Genomic DNA, 26,301 nt, shown 5'->3' on the forward strand with positions numbered 1-26,301 from the left:
TTCTTATTTGTATATACAATAAAAATGATAAGGTTAAATTTGAAACGGTTTATATATATATGATGAAAAATTCTTATAGAAGTAAAAGTTAAATTTGGTACCACTGAGTCAGATTTCAAGATAAAATAATGTATGTTTATAACGTCAACTTTATGAAAAGGTACGGTTTTTTTTTAATTTTACAAGTACGATATGACTACTATCAAACAAAATTTTTTCAGAGATCGTCAAAACTCCAACTAAAGAAAAATGTCAAAAAGCAATGGAATTTAATTTGGAAATAGTTTCGGAAAAAGAATTAAACTGGGACGAGGTGAGGAAAGCCTGTCGCCATCGCGATTTTCAATTATGTGATCTGGATTTCTCTGACCTACGCGAGGACTCAGATGACGAAACGAAGTCCGTAGTGATAAAAATACAAAATGGACCGCCACCACCACCCCCAAATATGCCTCCATCATTTGAAGGTCCACCACCCCCACCGGTGTACGGCCTTAACGAGATAAAACCTCAAAATTTAAATGAATCTGATACATCCACCTTGAAGAAGAATAAAAAAACATTAAAACTATTCTGGAGAGAGATCCACGAAACCCCAGCACCGACGATGAAGGAAGATCACTTCATATGGGATGATCTACCTAAAGTGGAAATCGATACAGCCATGTGGGAACATCTCTTCGAGACGAGACCAAATGATATTAATTTTATGGTAATTAAAAAATATTATATACTTTTTCTTAAAAACAATATACCATAATATGAATTACCAGGTTCCTAATTTGAATATTTTCTTTTTTTTCATGTGTTCGCTTGGATACCCAATATAGGAGGTAAGAAAAATGTTTGCAATTTGGTATTCATATTTATTTTTTAATTTGTAAATTCTACAAAATTGCTAATTATTTTTATTTAATATATTTACAGAAAATTCAAGCAGAACCAAAGGAAAATCTAATTTTAGATAATAAACGCTCCACGGCGATAAATATAACAATGAAAAAGCTCCCTCCACCCCAAACTATCAAGGCAGCTATTTTAAAAATGGATGTCACAGTTATGGCGCGTGAGTCTATAGAAAAACTTCTCACAATTCTGCCAACAGAAGAGGAAAAAATTAAAATACAGGAAGCACAGGTAACTATATAATAATTAACTAAATTAAAACTAAGTTGACAGATTATTGTACACAGAGACGTAATACACTTTATAGTGTATTCAAGTATGCTCTTGTTAGATCTCTAGTTTGCGCCATATGCAATACGTTTCGACATCGAATACCATACGATTAATAATACTTATTATTAACAATAATATCATTTTATTTGTTATAGTTATACCAGATATACGTAGATATCGGTTCTGTTGAGTAAATAAAGCGGTGTGTGTAATAAAATGAATAAAAAACCATAAAAGTACCACAACCTTTAATATTAACTTTTCAGTAGTATATTTCATCAAAAAGAAACCATACGGTTCTATCATGTGTGTATGTTTGAAATAAATAAATAAAAAAAAATCATTATACCGAAATGTGGAGGCACACGGACCCCATTACACCCGTGAAATTAACACTTGACTGCATTGCACTGTTAGAGCTATTTTTATGTACAGAGACGCAGTTTCCTCTCATTTATTACTTATAGAAGAAAGATTTACTTACCAAGGTCTGCAGCATTACACTATAAGAGACAAAAATAAAACTATGTTTTTTTATCAATTTCAGTACTCGAATCCGGACTTGCCATTGGGAAGCGCTGAAAAGTTCCTGTTAACCCTCACATCCATTAACGAATTGTCGTCTCGGTTAAAGCTTTGGGTTTTCAAACTAGACTTTGATAATTTAGAGGTTTGTCAAACAAATATTTAAATGATTTAATGATTGGTTCGAGTCCTACTCCAACCTGGGTCACTTGAAGTCCCATATACAGAGAATGTATTATTGATATTGAATGCCGTACTATTCGTTTAATTGGGTTGTGTAATGTGTTATAATGAATATTAATGAAAACCTTAGGGTCTTTCCCTTAGATTATTGTATCTGTTACGTGATCAAGTTTTTTTTTTAAAGATAAATAGATGATCAGCCTTCTGTGTCTGACACACTATGTTTTCATTTATGGTACAAATAAAAAGAAAGTCGATTCCTATCTACTATCTCGGGGTTGAGAGCCCCACTTCGAAGGCATCAGGCCAACTAACATACATACAACTAACATAATACATCATTCTATTTAATATCTGTTTAGGGCTGTGTTGGCGTAGAGGCTTCAGGGTGCGACTCTCATACATGGCATGTCGTAGGTTCGATCCCCGGCTGTGCACCAATGGACTTTCTTTCTATGTGCACATTTAACTTTGAATTGAACGGTGAAGGAAAACATCGTGAGGAAACCGATATGTATTATACCCAAACCCACTTGCCTTATCGATTGAAAAATGACCATGAAACAAATTCAGAAATCTGAGGCCAAGACCTAAACAGGTCGAAGCGCCCTCATTTTTATTTATTTAATTTAATATTTTTTATATGAGTAGTAATAAAATATATTTATTGAAAGGTGTAAATTATAAAGATTATATGGTATAGCTTAATATTCTTACGTCTGTCTACAGAAAGAAATTGCCGAGCCCCTAATGGACCTTAAACAAGGAATTGAATTATTAAGGGCTAACCGGACATTTAAGATAATATTATCAACGTTGCGAGAGGTTGGAAGTTTTCTTAATGGAACGCCAGTGAAAGGCTTTCGGCTGGAATATTTGACCAAAGTTGCTGAAGTTAAGGATACCGTTCACAAGCATTCTCTGTTGTTTCATCTGTGTGAAATGATAAAAAATAAATTTGAAGACACAACGGACTTGTTCAGCGAAGTAAGATATTGTATTTTATTGTAAGCCACAAAAACTTATACAAATGTCAATGAGTCGTAACGTAAAGGAATTGTAATTTGAATATATCTGCTATTTTTCAAAGCATCCGGGACGATCATGTTTGTAAATTTGAATTTCGGAACATTTTAGTTTAATTCTCAATTACTGGCCGCGTTCGAATTGGATTTTAGTATGATGATGTAGGCTTCCAAGCACTCGTGCCTGGCGTTTGTGTACAAATTTTTCGAATACAATATTTTTTATCAAATTGAAATCCATAGGCTGCGTACGCGGTACGCCATATAAATATTTAGAAAGTAGTTTTTGCGAGACTGTAGTGTGACGAATTTACCAAATTGCTTATATTCAGAATCACATTGATAATGAAATATCGAAAAGTTTGCGTAATTTTTTTTATATTTATTTTTATATTAAGCTGGGTCCTGTAATAAGAGCGTCGAAGGTGGACTTTGATGTACTGAGCAACAACCTCCTCAAGCTAGAGGCCGACTGTAAGGCTGCGTGGGACCATATGAAGCGGGTGGCAAAGCACGACGGCTCTTTGTATAAAATGAAGATTAACGATTTCATAACTGACGCCGCAGAACGCATTGTATTATTATCTAAAATAAAAAATCTCATTTTAAAAAGGTAAGCGACTGTTAGCAGCTATATGTAAGTAGAACTTGAGTTGTGAACTAAGAATGTACTGTAAGCTTGCGAATGCTTGCGACGCGATATAATGACGCTGCAGCAACTTACATTATTTATGTATTGTGTTAAAATGCCAAAAGAAAACAATGCAATACTGTTACAGATATGAAAAATTTTTGCTGTACCTCGGAGTGCCACAAGTAGAGATACCAAATTATCGACCGACTGACTTTCTTAAAGGAATAGCCGAATTTGCCTTAGAGTACAGAACAACTAGGGAACGTTTACTTCAACAAATTCAAAAGAAGGCGACCCACCGGGAACGCAATAAGACTCGAGGAGTCATGATTATTGATGTAAGTTGATTAGTATAGAACACTTTTTTTTCTGCATTTCACACGCAAACTAGTCGTGATTGTGGATTCAAGTTGGTTGCTCTAGTTTCTGAGCACCAGCCTTACATAGAAAATATACAAACAAACAACAGGGACAAATGTATAAACACAGAGGCATTTATTAATAATAAACTTACGTCTAGTAAGAAGGTACTAGTTACCACTACACCAATCCCCATTTATTATTAAAGTACTTATTCTACTTAAATGAGGATAATTCTTAAGAAAATTATTTTAAGGCAAGTATAAAATAATTATTACTTTCATTCCAGGTTACTAGGTATTCGAAACAGGGTGGAGATCATAGCGCAGATACGGCATTAAAAGAAATATTGAAAGAGCAGACGGTTTCCGACATATTAGCCGATGGGCGCAGGAGATCCCAGAAAACGTGAGTTAACTATGTATATAATAATATAATATAATATAGTATATAATATGCATAAGGCCACCTACGGCCACCAACATTATCACTGGTATATAGTTCCAGGTGCTTTAGATACCTACGAAACATTGTGATAACTGTAGGACCGTAGTGGAATGTAATATGTTTCCAGACTTCTAAAGTTCCGAAACTAACTTTTTGAAACTACATATTATTTTTACTTTCATTCTTGTATTTGTTTAAAAATAGAAATTACCCGAATATCAAGGACTTTTTCAACTAGGGATGATCAGAATCAATCAAGGAATATATACTTTTTACTCATTACAATAATGATAAAACTTGACATTACAAATTACTACGCATTTACATTGCACAAAATTGTGATAATTAAATGCGTAGTTATTTTGTAAAAGTGTATCACTTCAACGATGTAGCATCCGTCCGCAATTAATGTTAAGCTTATTAAAATGTCATACAGGGGTGACGATGCCGTTGAGGAAATTCTTGAAAGCCTGGTTCGGTCCGCAGCAATGAAAACCAACCCGCAAAGAGAACGACGAAGAAACAGACTCTCCGACCGAAAGAAACGTAAAAACCTTTATATATTTAGTAGAACGTAGCTAACAAGCTATTGCAAATTTTATAGTATATTAACGTTCTCATTGTTACTTATGACTTATAATCTTTCCACATGCCTCAACCCGTAATAATACTAATACTTCTTGTTAGATGAAAAAATCGCCATCATTAGATATCATCATAATAATGATTGCAATTATATTATGATACCAATAATACTTAAGTCGCAGACAAAATTGGCTAAATGCGCTCAACGAGCTCTTAGATCAATCATGAAAAGGACCATGTGGAATTCTTTCATGTTTTCTGTACATATTTAGGTATACTAACAAATTACAGAAAATTAGGATCTCTAAGTATTTATTATTTAACTTTGCGAATGTTTAAGTATTGCAATGCAAATGTTTACCTCTAAAACTAAACTTTCCGATTCATGAATATTTTACTCAATATGAATAATATTTTTGTACTTTTTAAGAAAAGAGTTATACTACTTACGTGTAACTTTTTATTTACAGTTGTCACCAGAACATGGGAAATGAACTCAACGTAAAAATCTTATTTAGGTATGGTAAACTTTACGAAAACTTATCGTAGTAAATACTTATTTCTACAATCACCTATCACTTCATATACATATGTTTGTTAATTAAAATAATAAGACATAATTCATGTTTTTTTACAAAAAAAAAACTTTTTTGACAAGACGTTGCTTGCTCTGTCTAAGCATTAGGTTTGAGATTAACCAAATCTGGGCAACCATTATGTTTTTGTCTCAAAAATAAATAAAACTATTAAAAAAGTAACCATTTATTGATGTAAAATCACACATATATTTTTAAAGAGCAAAGTAACAATCTTATGTATTTAATATTATAATATATTATTAAATTGAGCATTATACAAAATATCAAAATAGACGCTAAATATGGAACAGGTACTCAAATATGGGCTACAAATAGAAACTTATCATATCTATACTTTATTAGATGTCTTTCTTACTTCTTTTGGCACGGGACTTATGTCATAAAGTCTAGTCTTGTGTCTCTTTTACTTTTACTGTTAATACCCTTTATCTCTTTCTGTCAAATTGTGTTTCCACTGTGATAAAAAAGACACATTAAAACCATGAACACAACAAACAACGTTGACATTGTTTAAAACAATGCAAATATACTGATTTAGTTTAGTATATAATAAAATGTATGTAATTTTTACCTTAATGAGTTATTTTATATAATATAATCAATTATATATTACTAGTGTCTTTATTTCTTTAGTTAAAAAGATGAAGAAAGCCGGAGAAGGTTATTTAGCACTGCAGCGCTTTCGACCAACGATTTAATAGTTGTATAATATATACGTAATAATAACATAATTTTTTATACGTCATAAAAAAATAATATTATTATTGCTTGACATGACTTTTAAATGTTTACCTAATGCTTGGATATGTTTTAATCCAGTATTGTTTTTTTAGATCGATTCTATTTACAGGGCATCGTGAAGGGTTGAAATGTTGAACAAAAGACCTGACAAGACAAAAAAAGGGTTACATTACAATTTCTTCTATATCTTCCTTACTTGGATGGGCCAACATAATCTATATATTTATAAAAACCTTTTTCAAACTGTTCTGAGTTTAATTTGTACAACCCTTCGAGGTTAATAGAAATATATTATATATTATTCTTTTATTGTAATCAAAAACCAAATTTCCTGACATGATTCCCACTTCTCGTCTCTTCTAATGATGGTAATTATTTACATGACTTTGGATAATTACTATAGAATGTTTGTAATATATAAGAATTGAATGAATATTGAATATAATAACAGAATAATGAGAAAAGTGTGAATTTAAATAAGGTGATAAAATTTTACTGACTGTAAATACATTTTTAAATTGTAAAAATAATAAAATGACTTTATTTTCTTTTACTCTAATGTAGTTTTTGATTATTATAGCATTAATCATTACATTTTAGGTGAATAAAGTTCAAGTGTAATAAAGAATCAAAAATATTATGTTCATTTTATTCTAGCCCTACACTGCATTCAGTCCCTTGAATGTGGGACAACCAATAAAATTGATATTTTTCTGTTTTGAACCAAGTAGCGACATCTTTGATTACGCAACGAAAGTGAGAACAAACAATGGCCCATTTAGTGCATTCGTTGAAATTAGATGGCAGTACTACATCGATCACACAGTCATTCAAATGAAAATTTTGAACGTTTTGAAAATATAATAAATAATAGTTGTTTAAGGAATACAGTTTTTATGTTGAAATATCTGTGAACTAAACAAATATAAGTATTTTTATTTTATTTGGTTGTGTTTTGTTACTAAATCTTCACAATTACTGTATTTCCCCAATGTGTCATGCTCCAATTTGATGATACTGAATATGTAGGAGTCTCGGGGGACCTTTATTGGAACACCTCCGTGTGATTTGGAGTGATTTATTCTGCCAGAGTTGCATCTAAGTATTTAATTTTTTTTAATATTTTGTGCAATATATTGAAATTTGTAAACAAACCGCCATTTCAAACTTTTCTATCGGTTACAGAATGTCCCATATTCTGCATAAAGAATCGTTTTTTTAATTAATCTATTGTTTTAAGTATGAAAAATCGATGATAATAAATAATTGTTTTTTTTAAATTTATTTATCTATTATTTTCTCATTTTTTAATGTTAAAGTTATAGAATAATTAACATTGAAATAAACCTATAATCCTGAAATCCCTTTTTAATATATAAACGAAAAACGGAAATCGAAAACGCCATATCGAATATATATTTTTCCAGAACGGGTGCGAATTTCTCCGTTTTTTCTGCGTTTATTTTATTGCAAGGGTGGAGGGGCTGCATTTTCCGCAGCGCCGGAGCTGTCTAAGGGCCAGTTTTTTGATCCGTAGTAAAAAGTGGTATGACCATTTGTTACTTTAACTATAGTTAAATGACTAACCAGTAGTAAAATCGTAAATACGTTTTTCAATGTCTATTTTAACTATAGTCAAACTTAACAACTGGCCAATTTGTTGCCAGTGCAATGAACAATGACATCCCAATAAAAATGTTTTTTATTTGTGGGGAATATTTATTTTGTATGACAACACTAGACAAACTGAGTGAATGAAATCCATTTTTGACATCTTCATTCGTTATTTGTTCTTGAAAAGTTTGAAGTGTCAAATTAATCAAAATATAAATAAAGTTGTTTTTCTCTGTTTTAATACGGTTTACACCTATAAAGATACTAAAATATATAAATAACGATGTTAGCAAGCAGCCAACGGGCAAACAAGTAAGTACAAACATATTTTCGTGTTATTTAATCCGGCTTATCTTGTGTTTCGTAAAAAAATAATACATTTATGTTTTGTTAAAGGGACCGTACTAACTTGGCTCAAAAAGAAACCACCAAATTGATGATGCTACTCAAGGATTACCCAGTCCTAACCTGAAAAGAAATGGATCACTCCAGCTATCTATAAAAACAAAAAGGGAGAGCGTGATTTGCCGAATTATGCTAAGGAAGAGAATCGAAAACATTTGCTGCACAAAGAAGCATAATCTCGTACGGGATTTTACTGTGGGGTCGGGCTGCTGACATTGAATCCATTTTTATTTTTCAAAAGAAAGCTGTCAGAGCCAGTTATAAACTTTGTTGTCACGAATCTGTTAGACATAATTTCATTACTAGAAATAAAGATGAAGTAGCTGAACCATCTTTCAGATTAGCCAAAATTCAAACATCATTTATGTATATATTGGGTTAAAAGTTACAATAAAATACCCTGTGACATTAAAACTCCGCAATAAGTGAAAATTTACATTTGTAAACAAGTATAATCCAAATTAGAGGATTATATTCAAGAGAAGAATGCTGTGAAATAAACTGGTCCTGCTTCATAGGATAATCATAGAGCCTTGACAAAATCAATTGGTTGCAGATCTAAATTTACATATTATTTTTTGTTGTATAATACTACAAACACATTTTTTTAGTATTACTAACTACAATAAAGACCTGTATAGTGATATTATTTTAGGAGTACATAGTCTTCACATATAATTATTTAACTTATGTATACAAATATTCTAAATTTTATTTAAAAAAAAAGAACTTAACTGTGGAGTTTCTTGCCCATTTTTCTCCACATGAAACTACCTTTTGGAAGCGGCAACTAGAATAATCTTTATTCAAAAGTGCCATTTTAGGTGGTCTAATTGGAATAAATGATTTGATTTGAAGCCCGCCAAAAATCCATGCAAGTGAATGCATTTCACGAGACAATTAGGTAGTAAATATGTATTAAATTGCTGCTTTAAGATTTCATGTATTGTTTTTTTAATAAAAATTGTTTGTATTTATGTTATAATTAAACATTTTATTAATCTAGTCACATGTTTCATTTAACATTTCTTGTAATAAAGTAGATTGAAGCTAACTCATATATGTAATAGAAAGCCCTTAAGAATATCCTAGGTCGCTAACTAGTGTATAGCTGTAGTTTATTGCAAGTATGTAGGTAACATATGAGTTAATATTATAGGCTTTTAAATACATGATGAATTTAATATTATTTATTAATATACTTCATCATTTTCTACCGCGGTTCTGTAGCTAGTAATGATTCTAATGCTCTGCTAAATCTCTGCTATGGAAGGTAAAGTGTGGAATTTCTATCGTCTTTCGGCAGATATTCCCTCTTTTATATAAATATATTATGCAATATACAACAATGATAGCCTGTAGGTTCATTTTTTAAAGCCACCCTTAATTGTGACCCTATGCAGGGAAACCTTCTTTTCCACGCTCTAAATGCTCTTTCCACCACAATTTACTTAATTTTTTGCTTTTTCTTATAATAAATGTATTTATCATAGCTTGATTTCTGTGACAATCAGCTGTTACTTTATGAATAACCAGCGGCCATCTTGTTTAACCTTCCTACACTGAGTAGTTAACTTTTCTGACTAATGGTTAGATATTTGACCATTAGTAACTCTTACCACGGATCAAAAAACGCATTTTGCTGAATTTTAACTATTAGTAACGATATTTGACCAATAGTTGAGTTAACTACGGATCAAAAAACTGGCCCTAAAACCTATAATTAATATTGTTCGGTTAGGTTAGGTTAGGTTATATTAATATTTTTTTTAAATAACTGTTACTTCAATACCTCTTCAAAGCATCGGATTTATTCAATGTAGGTATTGTGATGAATTCTCACAATTAGATTCTGGTGTATAATAAAAATGCTTGCTTCGTTACAACAATTATATTATTCCAATATTTCTTCTTATTCTTAATCAACCACACAGATTATAATTTAACGTCCGTCTTGGTCAAACGGATCGGTCAGAATATACCATGAATATACTCACTTATTTTAGATCGTACCAGAACGTCTCGTCATTCTGTTCGTACTAAGAAAGGAATCGAGTCAATGAACTTACTTACATCGAGTAAAACATATTAAACAAATACCTACAATCATCAAATAATCTATACCGTAAATTATAAATATTAATTATAAACATAATTTAGCTAATAAAATTGTAAAATAATAACATAATATAATCATAAATTCGTTACATCGTGAATTATCAAACATCAAATAAAATAGCCTGTAAATTGAATATAAATATTAATTAAAAATAAACGTGATTTAAATAATTAATTTGTAAAATAATATGTAATAAGTAATCATTAATTCATTCATTACCTTATGATGTATCGCATTGTAAATATCGATGTATATCAAATATCCCTAATAGTTCGAGGTCTGGGTTATAAAAGACCACGCATAATAATATGAGATGTTAGGTCGGTTCTAACATTAAAATCGCGCTCAAAAAATCGATTACACATTTTTCACATCCCTATTAATTTTATAAACGCAAACCACCATTTCGAATGTAGATATAGCCAGAACGGTGTGTGAATAGTTTTACAGTGCGGATTATCCGTTAAAAAGCCGTTACTTTTTACATTTCTTTTATTTTTTTGTGAATGTGCATTATTTTATTTGCATTTTTTGAAACTTGGTAAATTATGACTGGTAAACGACCGGCTTATGTGGATGACTGAGGACGATGGGTACGTATTGTACTTCTTTAATGATAATATTCTAAGCCATATCGTAGAAGAAATACATAAGTTTAGTGTACAAAAAAAACCATCAAAGCCTTTTCTGACAAGCGTTACAGAGCTGAAAAAGTACATAGGTATCTGTCTGCTAATGAGCATTGCCCCACTGCCGCAGACTCGATTGTACTGGGAATCTGAATTAGGTTTGCCATTGATAAGAGATACCATGTCAGTAAACCAGTTTTAAAAATTTCGGCAACATCTTCAATGACAACCAACAACACCAGCAGGTACTGCAGGACACCACCTTTAACATATACATTGTTTTAATATTTTACATAACCACATACTCTTTACTAAGGAAATTTACGTTCGAAGATCGATTTCAGTTAAATAATTTATAAAACTTATTATCTGGCGTAGTCTGTATACTTATATATTAGTTTTAGAATAGTTATTTCACGAATATAGAATATACATAATATAATAATAATAAAAGAATAATAAGCTATGGAAACTGCAAGTAGTACTTCTACATGACTTGGATGTTCAACTTCGCTTTAGGAGTGTCACTAGACAATAATACAGTTGGCAGTTGGCACTTGGCTCTAGGGCCTAGACTAAAACTTTAACGATCGCTTGGTCACGTGACCGATTCCATACAAATTCGTTTAAGGTTATAGGGTCACGCATGTCGCAAAGTGACTTTGTCTGAGGCCGAGCGATACTAGCGCCAAACGCGTAACTGCTTCAATGAGTTCAACCAATTCGGTTTAGCCAGTTTCAGTAAAGAGATAATTTATAGCTAACTACCATACAACTTTTGCATTTGGCTTTTACTAAGGTAATTTAATAAGAAGTGTTGTTGTATTTAAGCTTTATCATATTCTTTTATTACGAAGTGTCTTAGTTTCCCAGCCAATTTATGTTTGGAAGTCACCGCCTACCACGCCCATAGATTCGTTTATCTTGTTTAAAATGGGAAGCTAATTGAATAAATTTCTTGTTGGCAGGTATTTTATAAGAAAATGTCGTCTGAAACTCAAAATTACTTTGCAGGAAATGCAACGTTTATTCAAAAAACTTTAACGCCGTTTGTTTCGAAAGTGGGAGACTTCTCGCCATTCTACATAGCAGTAGCAATTTCGTCTGTTATTCTTGGATTTATACTGATTTTGAATTTTGTATGTTGCTGTTCGAAATACTCTAATTACTGGCTTGACAGACACACAGGTACTCGTATTTTTATTTCGTACCACAAGATATAGATTATGGCCTATTTTCAAAAGACTTGTTAGATAAAAAGTGCTTCTATTTAAAAATAAAATTCAATTATCATTTTTAGGTAACCGTTGGATTGTGTCAATTTGGTCCACAACACCTCATAAGCAACCACCTCTAGATTTCACTGAACTTGACCACGACTTTGTTCCTATTCAATACACATCTTACCAACCTGAAGAATACCAAGAAGTTCGCAGACACGACATTGAAGTAGCCCCTTCAATATCCAGACAGCCACTTACTACCTCACAAGAATATCTAGAGTTACATAAGAGAGAAAGTGATATATAAGCATGGCGTTTCTAATGATCTATCCTGCAGTTGCAGTGCTTTCTCTGTTTGTGTTAGTTGTTATAATAATAATGCTTAGGTTTGGAGCAAGCTGGTGCAGGCTTCGTCATACAACTTTTAGTGACCAAGAATATTGGAATGAGGATGAAGCATATGAGCAAAAAGTATCATATGCTTAGCATGTAGCTATTACCACCGACCTTTTTAATCTCTTCAATTCCGTCCATTTCAGACTTAGTTATAAGATTGACATACATTAAGATTGCAAAACATGCATTTATAATTTGACTTGTTAATTATAATTTTAAACTTTTGTATTTTTATTATACAAATAAATTATATCTTTTAAGCGTTTTTTTTTATTAGTACTGTAATACAATTACAATCACAAATTAATAATCCAAATTGAAATGTATATGATTACTAAGTATATTTCAACTTTAGAAGTATTTCTGGTTCACCTTTAAATTACTTCAATATGTACCTATATTCAGAAAAAGCATAAATAAAAAAAATTAGTTTATAAAAACACTTGTCTATTTAATGAAAACCACTCCATAAACAATCAATAAGAACATAATTTTATATTATGTACACATAATCAGTTATTCCGAATCAATGGATTCCTTATGAACATGTGATATGGTTCATTAATTTTTCACACATAATTATTGCTGTCACCTTGTACTTTCTTGGTATTACTTGTCTAACATTTACAAACATCCATTGCGACCACTTTACATATGAACACAAAATTTAATGTTCTTTTGTCAGACATTATTCTGAATGTATAATAAAATGAGTTATTCTTGTACTTTAAATTTTGAGGTTGATTTATCAATTTCTCATACATCAAGAAAATCTTTAAATGGGTCGCCTTTGTCTTTATGAAGAGTGCTCTACTAAATTATAATTCCAATAACTATATTATACAACAATAAAAACAAGTTTCTTCAGGATGAAAACTACATTGTATGGAAATAACTAATTCACAATTATTTAAAGAAACAAAACTTAATTATCACTTATAGTTATACCTGACACATAATATATAATATAGTTCTTATAAAATAATATACACAATTTATGTCGGTTTATGAGAATTAGCGGTACTGAAACTGTATTTGTTAGCAATGACTTGCTAAATTTCAATTGCACCACATTTCTCATTTTTTACCTCCTCACCATTTGAGTTACAAATGCAATTGATATTTATGAACAAATAACTTAATTACATAAAAAGAATACATTAATAACTGTATAAAGCGACAAATGACTTAAGCAAAATCTTATAAATTGCAAAATTAATTGTATGATATTTACAAATGTAAAAATTACATAACCGAAAACCGGTCAAAAAGGTATAAAACTTTTATCATATAAATACTACAATCTACGCAACTACCTTAATTAATATATAAATATAATATAGGTACCTTAGTATTTGTTTACTTTATTTCATTAATTTCAAGACACGGTGAAAATTATCACTATTATAGTATTGCTCAATCAGGTAAAATTTTGTATTCATATAAAATTTAGGTATAATTCTTAACTTCTTTATAAAAATATCAAATCAAGCGCTGTTAAAGCGTGAATCTAAAAATCTTCAAATTTAAATATTTTTCATGTCTGTACACTTTACAGTCTTATCTGGAAGATTATTTGATTATTTCAGCGAGGACTTTAAGAAGCGAGTTTATTAGTTTTTCTTGATAGCGTCGAAGCCCTTACAATTTGCTGAAGTTAAATTTGGTGTCTTTTATTATGCATTAGACTTCTAGAACATTCGACCAGTATGAAAATCAGTCAGGTTACACTAATGCTTGTTTGCGATTACTTTTATCACGTCCTGTTAGCTGTATCTAGTCAGTCTATATATTGCAATGTGAATGGTTTTTTTTCCACAGACCGTCAAACGCACATGTACATAAATTGTAAACAGTAATTATGTAATTGAAATTTAACATTTGTGAACAATTCCTTTTAAATATTTTGAATGTTTGCCTATAAGCACACAAAGAATATTGCACAATTTCGTTTCTATTGCACTAGAACAACGTAGTATATAAAAATATGACAGTATTTACTGCAGTAGATGAACAGTCGGTATTAATGGTGGTGTACATGGCTATAATAAAGCACGCAAAATCTACTAACTAGTAGCTCACGTCGTTACAATTATTACGAAAATACTAAACTAGTTATAAAAGCTTCTAAAATGTGGCTTAAAGTAATAGATAAGACGCACGTACTTTAGCAAGTAATCTTAAAACGAATAAAATACTATAAAAATTATATTCTATCGCAACAGTAGTACTACATGATATATACAAATTTAAAAAACGAACGAAACACAAATCTGGATAAACAAGATTATACGCTTCGGTGCAATAAAGACGCATTATTTCTTATTATTCTTGTTTATCTGCACCCGGTTTTCGAACTACGTTGTTACATATTTTATCGCTCAAGGATATCCTGAATAACCTTCACCTTCCGCTGGGAATATATGTATCAAGATATACTTATTACATGAAACAGGGCAAATGAAAAGTTAATAAAAAATATATGCTTAATGTCAAACTATATCTACTACTATATAACTATATATGAAACCTTATTGACCTTAAAACTATTAACTTATGTTTTCTTATGACAAAATTGCGAATTTTAACCCTAAATGTGACAATTGCATATTAAAAAATAAGGTAAAAATATGACCTACGATTTAATTTTAAGTCTTTATTAGTTTAACACGCCATAACGTTATGATAAATATGTGTTTCAAATATAATCCTGGGAAATAGGAGATTATATTCTTTACTGTAGCATTTTTTTTAATTCATTGAACTTATATATTTCAATTTGTCTTGCATTAAACAGTTGGGATAAATAAAAGTTTTTTTATATATAAAGAAATAGATAAATATAATCTCCAATTTACCTCCATCACTGATTAAGTGATTGTCAATAGAATTTGAATTATTTCATGAAGCGATTAACTAATTAACAATAAAACGGTAGAACTCTCTTTAGTAAGTCCTATACCTAATTTTAAACAAAATATAGATAAATGACTTTTGAAAAATAGCTTTAAATTAATGCCAGTATTGCCATGAAATTTTCGTGTGGTGTTGATATAAAGCAACCGCTCATTCTAACCCACCAACAATTTTATGGAAAATTTATCATAAACACTAATAATTGCTAGTTTCGAAACTAGAGCTCGCTCGCGGTTGCTTTATTCTATAAAAATACGGTGAAACCCTTAATAAAAAATACAACTATATCGAAAAATGTGAAATGATATTTTATACGAAACTTAATTAGAGAAGTATGAATAATTGGAGTCAAAAACTATATATACCTAAATATACATACCCATGGTAACAAAAAATATCACTATAACGTATAGATCATACACAACATGTTAATATAATAAATGCTCCTTCTGAAGCCCGTTTTATGTAAACTTTTCTAAGTCACAATCGAAGATACAATAAAAAATGCAATTGTTTAAAATTTACTCTAATAGCTCTTTACATTTTATATAAGGCAGCTTATAATATAAAGAAAAATCTAAGCCTATGTCAAACGCATTATGAATCAATTTATTTTCTGTTTATACTTAAGTCTGTGAACGCATTCACGAACCTTCTAGAATTGATGTCCATGGGCCGCGGAACACGTAACATCGTTTGCCCCCTTTTCTATATATAAAAACTAAACTATTATTGGAATATGTTAGCACATTAAGCTAAGAGAATAAAACGGGCTCGTGATATTATTCGATTATAATCTAAGAGGTAGGATAAGGAGAGACGACGAGGCGGACAATTCGAGCTTATCAGCTTCGAAATCCACTCTCTCATATTACCTAATGCCAATTTAAATGTGGTCAAAATACTAACAATTTCTATCAAGTATCACAACTCCTGTTTACTTATTTTGAACTTTTTTTTTAACATTTTACCCTGTCAGTAAGAATAGATCTAACTGTGAGTACATATTTTTTCTAATAGCAGCTTTTATCTACATAACAAAAGGGTGGACTTCGAAGCCAAGTTGTTCCTAAGAGTCACCTCCAATAATACATGTCAACCATCAATTAACAATATTAAAAGTTGTACAACTAATATCAACAGAAGCACCTATAACTTATTTACAAATATAAAGCTGATAGAATCTATCAAATCTAAAAAAGTACGTTTTGCGTAAAGCGCCGAAAACGATTTTAATATTTTTTGTACATAACAGTATGATAAGCTACCCATTATGGATAAGATAAATTACACATGGAAATCACATTCTATATAGAATAAAAGCCACTAATTATGTATTGCTTAGGTACACCTAATCTAAATTACACAATGGTCAGTATTATTGAAGGTCCTATTTTCGGGGAATATAATATTGTTTCGAATCGATTACGATAACAGTGAAACCACCGTAATATAATATATTCGATTGTATGAAAGTTGACTCACAAATGTGATCGGACGGTTAGAAGTTGGACTCGAATAAAAATTATATTCCCGACATAATGCCTACAGTTTGATATGGTCAGCAGTACCGATGTTTGCTAATGTTTTCTTTATTCTGAGGGCTGTCAACCGAGCAGCTGGGTTTTGGTACCAACACTCTTTCATGACTTTAGATATTGCAGACAAGACCTGAAAATTATGCCTTACGCATTACATTTCCAAACCATGCTATATTACAATGCATTTCGCTTTGATTGAATCCTGATTACTAAAGAAATCGCAAAGTCTTATAATTAAGAAAAAATCATGTAATTAGTACACATATAAGAAGTGTATGCATGTGTGTGTGTATTTTTCCTTACCGGATCTGATTGCCACCGATTAGGCACCGTCGGTCGTCTCTTTTCAATGCAGACCACTCGCCTCATATCTTCCAAAGCTGGATCGGGTGAAACACAGTCATAATATGGTGGTTGATATTCTTCAGGCATACTGCCACATCGCCGTGCCATTTCCCATACAACCAGACCGAAAGAATATACGTCTGAGCGCTTGTAAGGATCAAATTGACGAGCGTCCATACTCTCGTCCAAGACCTACAATAAATAAACAAAAAAATTTCAACATCACAAGTAATAATTCATGAACTACAAGAGAAATCATAACTGAACATTTATCATCGTATATTTACGAAATAAATTGTATATAAGATGGATGTATGTAGATAATTCGTAAGTTATTCATTGTAAGCTTGGTAAACAAGAAATTGCGCCACTTCAATGCTATAAATACATATTTAATAATAACTGAGATGGCCTTTGTGGCGATGTATTCGTAAACAATTGACGCAATCGATTCATAAATATATAAATTTTCTCAAAAGGAAATTTCCTGTGGCCTTTAAATCAATAACATACTTCGCATCGGTTGGTACGTGCACTGCAAATTTCAATATGTTTAACATAGGGTCACCCTTAACAAAAACATTCGCTTATAAAACGTGTATGTTAATAAATATTGAGAAAGTGACATCTTACACATATATCTTTTAATACATGCCACATACATCATTGAGGGGTGATGTGAATTATTATTTATTTATAACCATAACAAAAAAACTAGTTTTACAAATAATAACCGTGTGTGGTATTCAAAAGTTTGCAGAGATATTATAAAATTATTAGAAACAAAGGGTTCTTTGTTTTTAATCAATTTAGGCGTTTTATGCATAGTAAGGGCAACCAAAAAAATACACCCACATAAGTGCGCTTCGTAAACGTAAAAAACATAATCTAAATGAAAAAATCTTTTCTGTTTATCTCTAATTACAGAAATTTAAACATATATATATTAGGTGAGTCCAAAATAATGATGAAAAATATAAAAATACAGCATCTAGCAGATCCCTTTGACAAGAAATGTAAGTTATAGTGCTAAAGACGATCACTATACTATGGGTTTTTTTCAAGTTTGCCTTTAAAATAAAGTGCCAAAGAAAAAGATTTTGCACGCCCTCCATACTTTTTCTGTGGACTACATAATGGGGGTTCCACACGACACTACAGTATCCCAGAATATTTCGCACAAGAGCATTGTATACAGCAACACATTGCTGAATTTTTGAAAGCATTGCAGTTGCGAACGACGAAACCCTCAATTTTGGAGGATTTACATAATTGAGGATTCATTTTATGTTAGTACGGGTAAATGCAATGCAGTCGCAACTCGAATGACAGCTGATCATATTTCAGTTCGATAATAAAACTTTTGCCAAGGCGTTTTCAGTTATACTTAATTCGTAAAATACAATAAAATATAATGTTCTATAATATAATATACATTGATTTTTTTATTGCAAAAATAAAATGTTACATGATAAAAGAGGTGAACAAAGTCAGCATTAGATAGATTAAATTTGATAAAACTTAATTAAATCGCAATCGCCAATGCCTTTAAATTTTAAAGAGTGCAGATGAGCAAGCAGATGCTTTTGATTAATTTAAAAATATTCTCACCTCTGGTGCCATATATCGCTTGGTGCCGACCCGATTAGTCGATGGGACATCCACGGAATCACTGGCCACATTATGTCGCACAGCCAGCCCCAAATCTCCGATTACGCAAGTTAGATTACTTTTCACCAGAATATTTTTAGATTTCAAATCACGATGAGCGATCGCCGGCTTGCCTGAAACATATTTACTTATGTGCTGTCCTGCGAATTTGTAATAAACATGAGGAATACAAAATAGTTAACCAAGACTGGTGGCTAAGCGACCGATTCTAGTTCGAACCCTGGCCAAAAATCATTATTAAACGTAAACAATTTTGTTTATGTTATACTTATTTAATTATGCAACAATCAAGCAATACTGACTACTGACTTTGCTAAAAGCAACTGAGTCCACCTAAAAATACAAAAAAGAACACAAAGCCTGTATTTAAAATATATAAAGGACCGAGTACACATTGGCGCTCGGTGTTGCGTTTGACGCGCGTTGGTAGGGCGAGTACACATCTGGAAAATCGCGACCAACCTATTATCAGATACATGATAAATTTCCTCTCCATCTCCGTTCAACTTCATTTTCTTAAAACTTTATTTTTATAATCGGGACTTTTATATGCCCAATGCGTATCAAAATGATCGTTTTCTGCCAACGTGCGTCCGCATCTTAGGACAGCGGGTGTTCGAATGTACAACAAAATCGCTGCTTCTGTATCTTATAGCGCGCGTTAACAAAGCGAACGTTTCAAAACGGCAAATATGTATTCGATCTTATTGGGTTTTTCAACATCAAAAACTAGATCTAAATGGAGACATATATATTTCAATCTTATTATCTAATCTTATGAAATTTACCTTTAGTTCCAACAATATCCATGTGTAGATGTGCTAGTCCAGTTGCAATGGATAGAGCCATAGTTACTAGTGTGTTGGAGTCAATGGTCCGGAGAGTTAGAAAGTCAAACAACGAACCATTCTCATGATAATCAGTTATTAACCATAGTTGGGTCCAAGTACCATTGTCTGTAAATCAATAAAATTATGTGACATCCCGTTAACATCAAATTTTAAAGCTATATAACTCCGTCAATAGGCGCGGTGAAATAGCATACAACATAGTGGAAACATCCAAAAAATACACTTGGCCAATATCAATACATTGACACCTGACACTCACATTACATTCCGCGAGCTTGCAATCTATACAGAGTAATAAGTTGCAGGGGCAGTTCCGCAATACTAAAATGTTTAAATAGTATTAACGCGTTACCCTGAAAATGTCATTATTGAAATTTACAAATGACATTACACTTAAAACATACCTTTATTATCAGCTGCTATGAATCCGAGAATGTTCTCGTGACGCAACATAACCGTCTGGTAAATCTCTGCTTCGCGAAACCAAGAGCATTCTTCCCGTGAAGAGAAAATCTTAACGGCAACGTTTTCCCCACGCCATCGTCCTCGCCAGACCTCACCAAACCGGCCTTTACCGATTATATCCATCAATTGAATTTGCCTTGCGATCGAGCGCTGAACTAGTAGCGGTAGGCCTAAAACCAGTTGAATAACCTTTTGATAATATCAAAACTTATTAAAAGCTCAACATTGCACTGACTAATGAATTTAAAAATAAATCGAATATACCTGATCCGGATCCAGACGTCGTTAGTTCGATCATATCACGAATGGTTGTTTTGATCATTGGATGACGGGGGTCACAATAGGAATCTTCGGGTGTGTATGGGGGCAGCGAATGGCCCTTCCGAGCAGGTCTCTTGATCAACCAAACGCTGATTGCTCCACATATTCCAAGCACCGTAAGACCCATTATCCAAGGTATTACTTGCCATGCTGTTGCTGACGTCTCTGTTGCTTTTGTTTCACAATTTCCGTCAGAATAAACAAGTAATTTATTAAAGTGAATTCCGTTTTAAAGCAAGTACAACATAAAGGTATTCTAATTTATTTTGACATACTCAGACATTGGGACAAACTCTTTTATTCAGTCTGTCCCGCTCCATATTTATAATGAATACATTACTACGGGTTCTTGAAAATAAATAAACTTTAGTCACAACTTCGTAAAATATTTAGGACGACCATATAAGCAAACAAATACACAAAAACCTTTTCACTTTTTTTCCTTTAATACCGGTCCCTCAAACATAATCTTAAAAATACCCATCACCATTAACAAATTTATATACAAACATATTTGGGATAGATTAAGATTAATAATTTGAAACGAAAACTTTCATCATTATCATCATATCATTCACCATAACATGCTTAACAGATGATACGATTTTTTAAAATGTAAATTACTATATACACCTAAATTCAAGCATTAGTATTAGGATATGAAGAAGTCCAAATTAAAAACAGTCAGAAATGCAATGCCATAAAATAGTGCCAACGTTAGTAAACAATTTAAAGTCATGCTTAAAATAAAGAATAACCGGCATATGATCACTCACGATTTTATTATTTCCCACAAGAAACAAGACAAATCGAATAATGCACGATTGAAACGGTTACCTGCTGCATTTTCTCGACTGCATTCGGTCTTTTGTCTTTAAATAAACTGCCATGAAATGTAAATAAAAATTAGGTATAATGAAAAAAAATGAATCGCCGTGATTTTCTGGTTTTGGATTTAAATGTTTGGAAAATGATTATTTTTAACGATATTAAGTAAATTTATTCTGCACACATTTCTCCTTTTACTCATATTGTATATCTTTAACTATGTTTATTTTTTCTTTTACATATGGGCACCAAGATTGTTTACTATTAGGGAAATCCTTATTAATATCCCAAATTAGAATATTGAATGCGCAGTACTAAATATGTAATATATCTCATGCGATGAAATTGCATGTCGTTTAATGACGCTATACTTTCAGGAATAAATAAATAATGGCACAGTAATGATGAGTTTTAATTGAACATTCATCTTGTTTGCACCAACAATGCTTACGAAGACATAACAGTACAAAGCTACCCCAATAGGAGTCCCGGACGAAACAATTCTAGCAATTCCATACCTGGAAAGAATTCACTATTACAGAAGTCCGTTGAGCAGCAAAATATATCGGAAGATTCGTCCTCACGACACCAAATAGGTCTATCTCCTGGAGGGAATATCGTGTCTTGGTGCCAACATCTATACCATAAATGAATACGTTAATTTACATATTCAAAACTATGCGGTGATCATGGCCGGTAGACTATTAGAAGAAAATAATTAGTAAAATTAATATAAAACAAAATCAATCAGCCATGCTGCTGTGCGGTCAAAACCAAGCCCTAGGCGAGTCGATTCAACGTCGTATCTACGCGCAGAAGAAAATATTAATGTAGGCGTAGCAAATTTGCAGGAAATGGACCTTTAAGCATGTCACCAACAATGTTTTTTAGTGAAAAAAAATAAGAGGGCTTAAATACAAGAACATAGATTTCCCGAAAACCATTTTCAACATCTTTCATTACTCAACAAAATGCTACACCTACTGTATTAATAAGAATAGCAAGCTGATTGCAAAATGAGCAGCACAGTGTGTGCACTACCTCAACTCCACGCCTACCTGGTGGCTTTGACTGTATCTCCAGGTGTAGCTCTTGATTGCACAAGTCATGAGAATTACAACATTGTATCACCACAGATTCATTTCGAGTTCTTGTTGTAGAGCAACTGAAGGGGTGCTCGATGGGTATCAAAGCTTTCAGCTCGATACAGCTGCACCACAAGTGGAACCACCATACATGTTTAGTATGTTAAAGCAAAACCAATGCACACTCAAAAATACTGTTGTTAAAATTACAAATCATTCGGAACATACTAATTAACTGTAAATTTGTGGGCCAGACATTCTTAGTTGATATATATTCAAAATCCTAAGTCAAAAAGCATGTTTGTTAGAATATTGGCATCTCAACACAAAACTCAGATAATAGAAGACAAGGCAAATATGCGTTATGCTTCTATAATTACAACAAACAACTCAAAAATGTATGTCTGCCAGTAAATTTCCACACTCCCACAAGTGCGTAGAATGTCTTACCCGTTGAGTCATGGAGTACATTTGAAAATTTTTCTCGGTAACTCTCATCAGAGTTGCAGAAATCTTTTGTACAGCAATAATTTCTTGAACCTCTGCATATCATTGGATAGACAGGTGGGAAGGCTTTGCCTTTCAAACAGTTTAAGGCCACCTCTCTACACATCAATGATTTGACATTGATTAAATGTTGAAACTAGATTAAAAATGAACATCCTAACAAAAGTGAAATTTGTGTTGATCTTTTGCCAATTAGAATAATAACTAAACAGCTTTCTACAACAAGATTTAATTACTATTACAAATAAGTAATAAATGCACTATTTTGTAATGTTTCCATAAAAAGTCCCAATAAATGTTGATACCCATTTTAAATATTAAGAAATTATTTAAATATAAGAAAATTATTCTGTGTAACGTAAGCTGCATGTGTCTCATTTGTTATGAGTGCACATATTTCCCAATATAATATAACAATGTTTACTCACTGGTAGGTATACTTTTGAACTCCATGTTCAATCATGGTTGATGCATAACAAAATCCATCAGTTTCACATGTTGAGTTTGGACAGCTTGAACTTTCAACATTGCAGTAGCACTTGAGACCTAACAACAAGGAAGTCATTGTTTTTATTTCATCAACACAGTGTGTATATGAATAACATTTTCTTTAGTTTTAATTTTTGAGAAATTATATGGAACTGATGTTTTTGGAAGGACCCATTGTCTAATCTAAGAATATAGATATAGTTATATGTATGGGCAAAAGACGCCTTAACACAATCACATAAAAGGAACTGTACTTACCATTTATTTTGTGGATTTTTTGACTGAAAGCTATAATTAGGATTAAAAACCACCTCCTCCCATGTAACAGGTCCATGATTATAGTTTTCGACATAAACATTTCAAATGGAATGTTTCACGCTGATAAACACTAATCTCCTAAGTTAGGCAGCTATTTGATAGTATGGGTAGTATTTTATTCATTTTGTTCTTTTTTGGATGAAATTAATGTGTGCTTGAAATAAATTTTAATAGTATTAAATGAGAAAAACCTACATCAGATTATCAGTGTAGGACGTAATTATTGATAATTTTACAAAAACCACAGAATATTTGTAATTGCTACACTGACACATTCTAGACAAATAATTGACAATTAACATGGAAGTCATCGATTTTTTCACAAGAATTTATATTATGTGTTGTGGTGTAAACATGTAGCTATGAATATTTAAAAAATATCGAATTGATGACCTCTACTTTAGTTTTTTTAAAGTTGGTTTGAAAATTATAATATTTAACACTCAACAGCACATGGTGCTTGAAATGCCTTTGCGAAAGGCGTGACCCTCAAATAAATTTGTATAGGAATGATATTACCTCGCGCTTCGTCACGTGACTTGAGGGGTGGGCGCACCAAATCATTTAAAATCAACGATACCTTTTGTAAAATGAAAATACCAAAAGTAAGCGTCGTGCGCTCGCCGCCACGAGGAATTTTTTCAAATGTATCCCTAGTTTAAAGACTATCTAGATAATATTTAAGGCCTAATGCCAAACCTTCTACTCATATAACCATTAAAAAACTTTAGAAGGAAGGCATAGAGGACCATAAGGGATAATGGTGCTTTCTGTATCCTATATAATCCTATCTCTTTTCTAGTATATAATAAAGTCTAATCTTTACAATTAGTTTAACAGGTGAAACTGTTAATTTTTTCGGTCTTATATCTATCTTATATATTTGGTTAATTTAGTTGGCTGTTGCGTGACGCATAATTGTTTTAGCAAAAACTAATATTTGTAGGTATTTTTTCAATTATATTAATGTTAGTTTATATTTAACGTAAGAATTAAGATATCAAAAATGAATGTTTAATTCGCTTACTCGTTATAATCATTCAATACTAAATAATAATCGTTTGTTGAGGCGAGAGTATTATTGTACGTAATATTAAGAGTATAATTGTATGTAAATTTGGCATAGGTGATTTGCATGTTTTGTTAACAATAAGCAAGAAATCTTAAGATATTTGCATACTTTGTTATGATTATATGAAACTCTTCGGGTCAGAACTACATTTTATACATCGTGAGTCTATAAAAATATGCGATGAGCAAAATTATTTGTAAATCAACAAAATAACATAAGATTTAATGAAACTCAGCTACAGGTATAAATCCTAACAACTCCTCTGAACACTCTCCATGATAAATGTCGTAGAATACGCAACGCCAAAGGATCAAGCCGCCTGGAGAGAGATTGGTCGTCAACGATTCGAACCATTTGTGTCAGGTCGTAGGCTAAAGCAAAGTCGTGAAAGGATCTTCCCGCGTGATCGGTGGTTTCAGAGCTTAGCCATTCGGCGTGGTGGGCGTTGAAATCGCCAACTATCACGATTTCAGCGGTAGGAACCCTTTCGAGCAGGGAATCTGTAGCCATTTGAATGTGCTCGATGAGTCGGTCAGTTTTGTCATTTCTATTCTTATATTTCTTCGCTATGGGACCTATACGCGGAGCCAGAGGTTAGATAGGTCCCTTCCTTCAGGCGTCCCGAGGCAACGAGAACAGATATCCTCTCTAACGTAAACTCCCGCCCGCGGCACAAATGAATTTTCCAATTTGTACCCCGGGTAGGAGAGGTAAGAAGTATCAGCCGGGGAGGATATCTGAGTCTCAGTAAGGAAGAATAAGATCGGCTTCGCAGTTTCAAGGTAAAATTGAACCAAGTTTAGGTTTGAATTGAGCCCCATAACATTGGTAAAGTCCACTGCGAGCGTGCCTTCGGTAAGTTCTTCCGTTTGCCCGAGACACAGACTATTTTTATTTTTATTGAACGCAGAATTGCCAGAATGCGAAGGGCAGCCTGTGCGTCACCACCGGGTGCAGAGTGTCCCGGTGATTGACGCCCAGAAGGGGATTCTCCACCGCGGGCGCGTGTGGTACCCCCCTGTTAAATTACGTGCAAAACAAAACTCATTTTGGGACATATGCCCTGACTACATTAATGAGAAAATGGGTTGAAAAGGAACTCGAGGGGCAATACTTTGCTTTTAAAAATTTGTATTTAATTTTTTTTTAATTAATTTAATTTAATTTGTTTTAAATTAATTATTCATTATGCATGCCAAGAAACTGCGGCCCGCGTTCAATACTCTGA

At 32.3% G+C, this 26,301-nt stretch overlaps 2 protein-coding genes and 1 long non-coding RNA gene across 10 annotated transcripts in view; 2 read left to right on the forward strand and 1 right to left on the reverse strand.

Annotated features, from left to right (window-relative positions):
- LOC110998154 (FH1/FH2 domain-containing protein 3) overlaps nucleotides 1-6,574 on the forward strand; it is a 48,296-nt gene extending 41,722 nt beyond the window's left edge. For 5 of the 6 annotated variants that reach the window (XM_022266640.2, XM_022266642.2, XM_045634111.1 and 2 more), the window contains 10 exons: nucleotides 222-713; nucleotides 926-1,137; nucleotides 1,727-1,849; nucleotides 2,617-2,874; nucleotides 3,311-3,525; nucleotides 3,692-3,884; nucleotides 4,196-4,314; nucleotides 4,790-4,899; nucleotides 5,409-5,456; nucleotides 6,388-6,574. In XM_022266640.2, the coding sequence (XP_022122332.2) occupies nucleotides 222-713; nucleotides 926-1,137; nucleotides 1,727-1,849; nucleotides 2,617-2,874; nucleotides 3,311-3,525; nucleotides 3,692-3,884; nucleotides 4,196-4,314; nucleotides 4,790-4,899; nucleotides 5,409-5,443 (1,757 nt within the window). In that variant the 3' untranslated portion in view covers nucleotides 5,444-5,456; nucleotides 6,388-6,574. Of the gene's footprint in view, nucleotides 1-221; nucleotides 714-925; nucleotides 1,138-1,726; nucleotides 1,850-2,616; nucleotides 2,875-3,310; nucleotides 3,526-3,691; nucleotides 3,885-4,195; nucleotides 4,315-4,789; nucleotides 4,900-5,408; nucleotides 5,457-6,370 lie in introns of all 6 variants that reach the window. The other variant, XM_022266641.2, reaches the window with a different exon arrangement.
- Nucleotides 6,575-7,791: 1,217 nt separating this feature from the next.
- On the forward strand, nucleotides 7,792-8,392 carry LOC110991311. The gene is made up of 2 exons (XR_002600125.2): nucleotides 7,792-8,204; nucleotides 8,289-8,392. It is a non-coding gene; the product is annotated as an uncharacterized LOC110991311 (long non-coding RNA).
- A 4,702-nt stretch (nucleotides 8,393-13,094) lies between these two features.
- On the reverse strand, nucleotides 13,095-24,245 carry LOC110998149 (TGF-beta receptor type-1). Of its 3 annotated transcripts, none has more exons than XM_022266627.2 (9): nucleotides 23,942-24,245; nucleotides 23,623-23,740; nucleotides 22,121-22,239; nucleotides 20,718-20,945; nucleotides 20,393-20,623; nucleotides 19,926-20,093; nucleotides 19,078-19,250; nucleotides 17,425-17,658; nucleotides 13,095-17,251 (listed from the first exon to the last, which is right to left on the reverse strand). In XM_022266627.2, exons 1-9 carry the CDS (start codon nucleotides 24,039-24,041, stop codon nucleotides 17,126-17,128), a joined length of 1,497 nt encoding a protein of 498 aa, XP_022122319.1. In that variant the 5' UTR covers nucleotides 24,042-24,245; the 3' UTR covers nucleotides 13,095-17,125. The 3 variants fall into 3 exon arrangements, with proteins under 3 accessions (XP_022122319.1, XP_022122318.1, XP_022122317.1); XM_022266626.2 differs by lacking the exon at nucleotides 22,121-22,239 and adding an exon at nucleotides 22,661-22,812; XM_022266625.2 differs by lacking the exon at nucleotides 22,121-22,239 and adding an exon at nucleotides 23,138-23,292.
- Between the last annotated feature and the right edge of the window lie 2,056 nt (nucleotides 24,246-26,301).

This window comes from Pieris rapae, chromosome Z (genome assembly GCF_905147795.1).
Source record: "Pieris rapae chromosome Z, ilPieRapa1.1, whole genome shotgun sequence".
Taxonomy (NCBI): domain Eukaryota; kingdom Metazoa; phylum Arthropoda; class Insecta; order Lepidoptera; family Pieridae; genus Pieris; species Pieris rapae.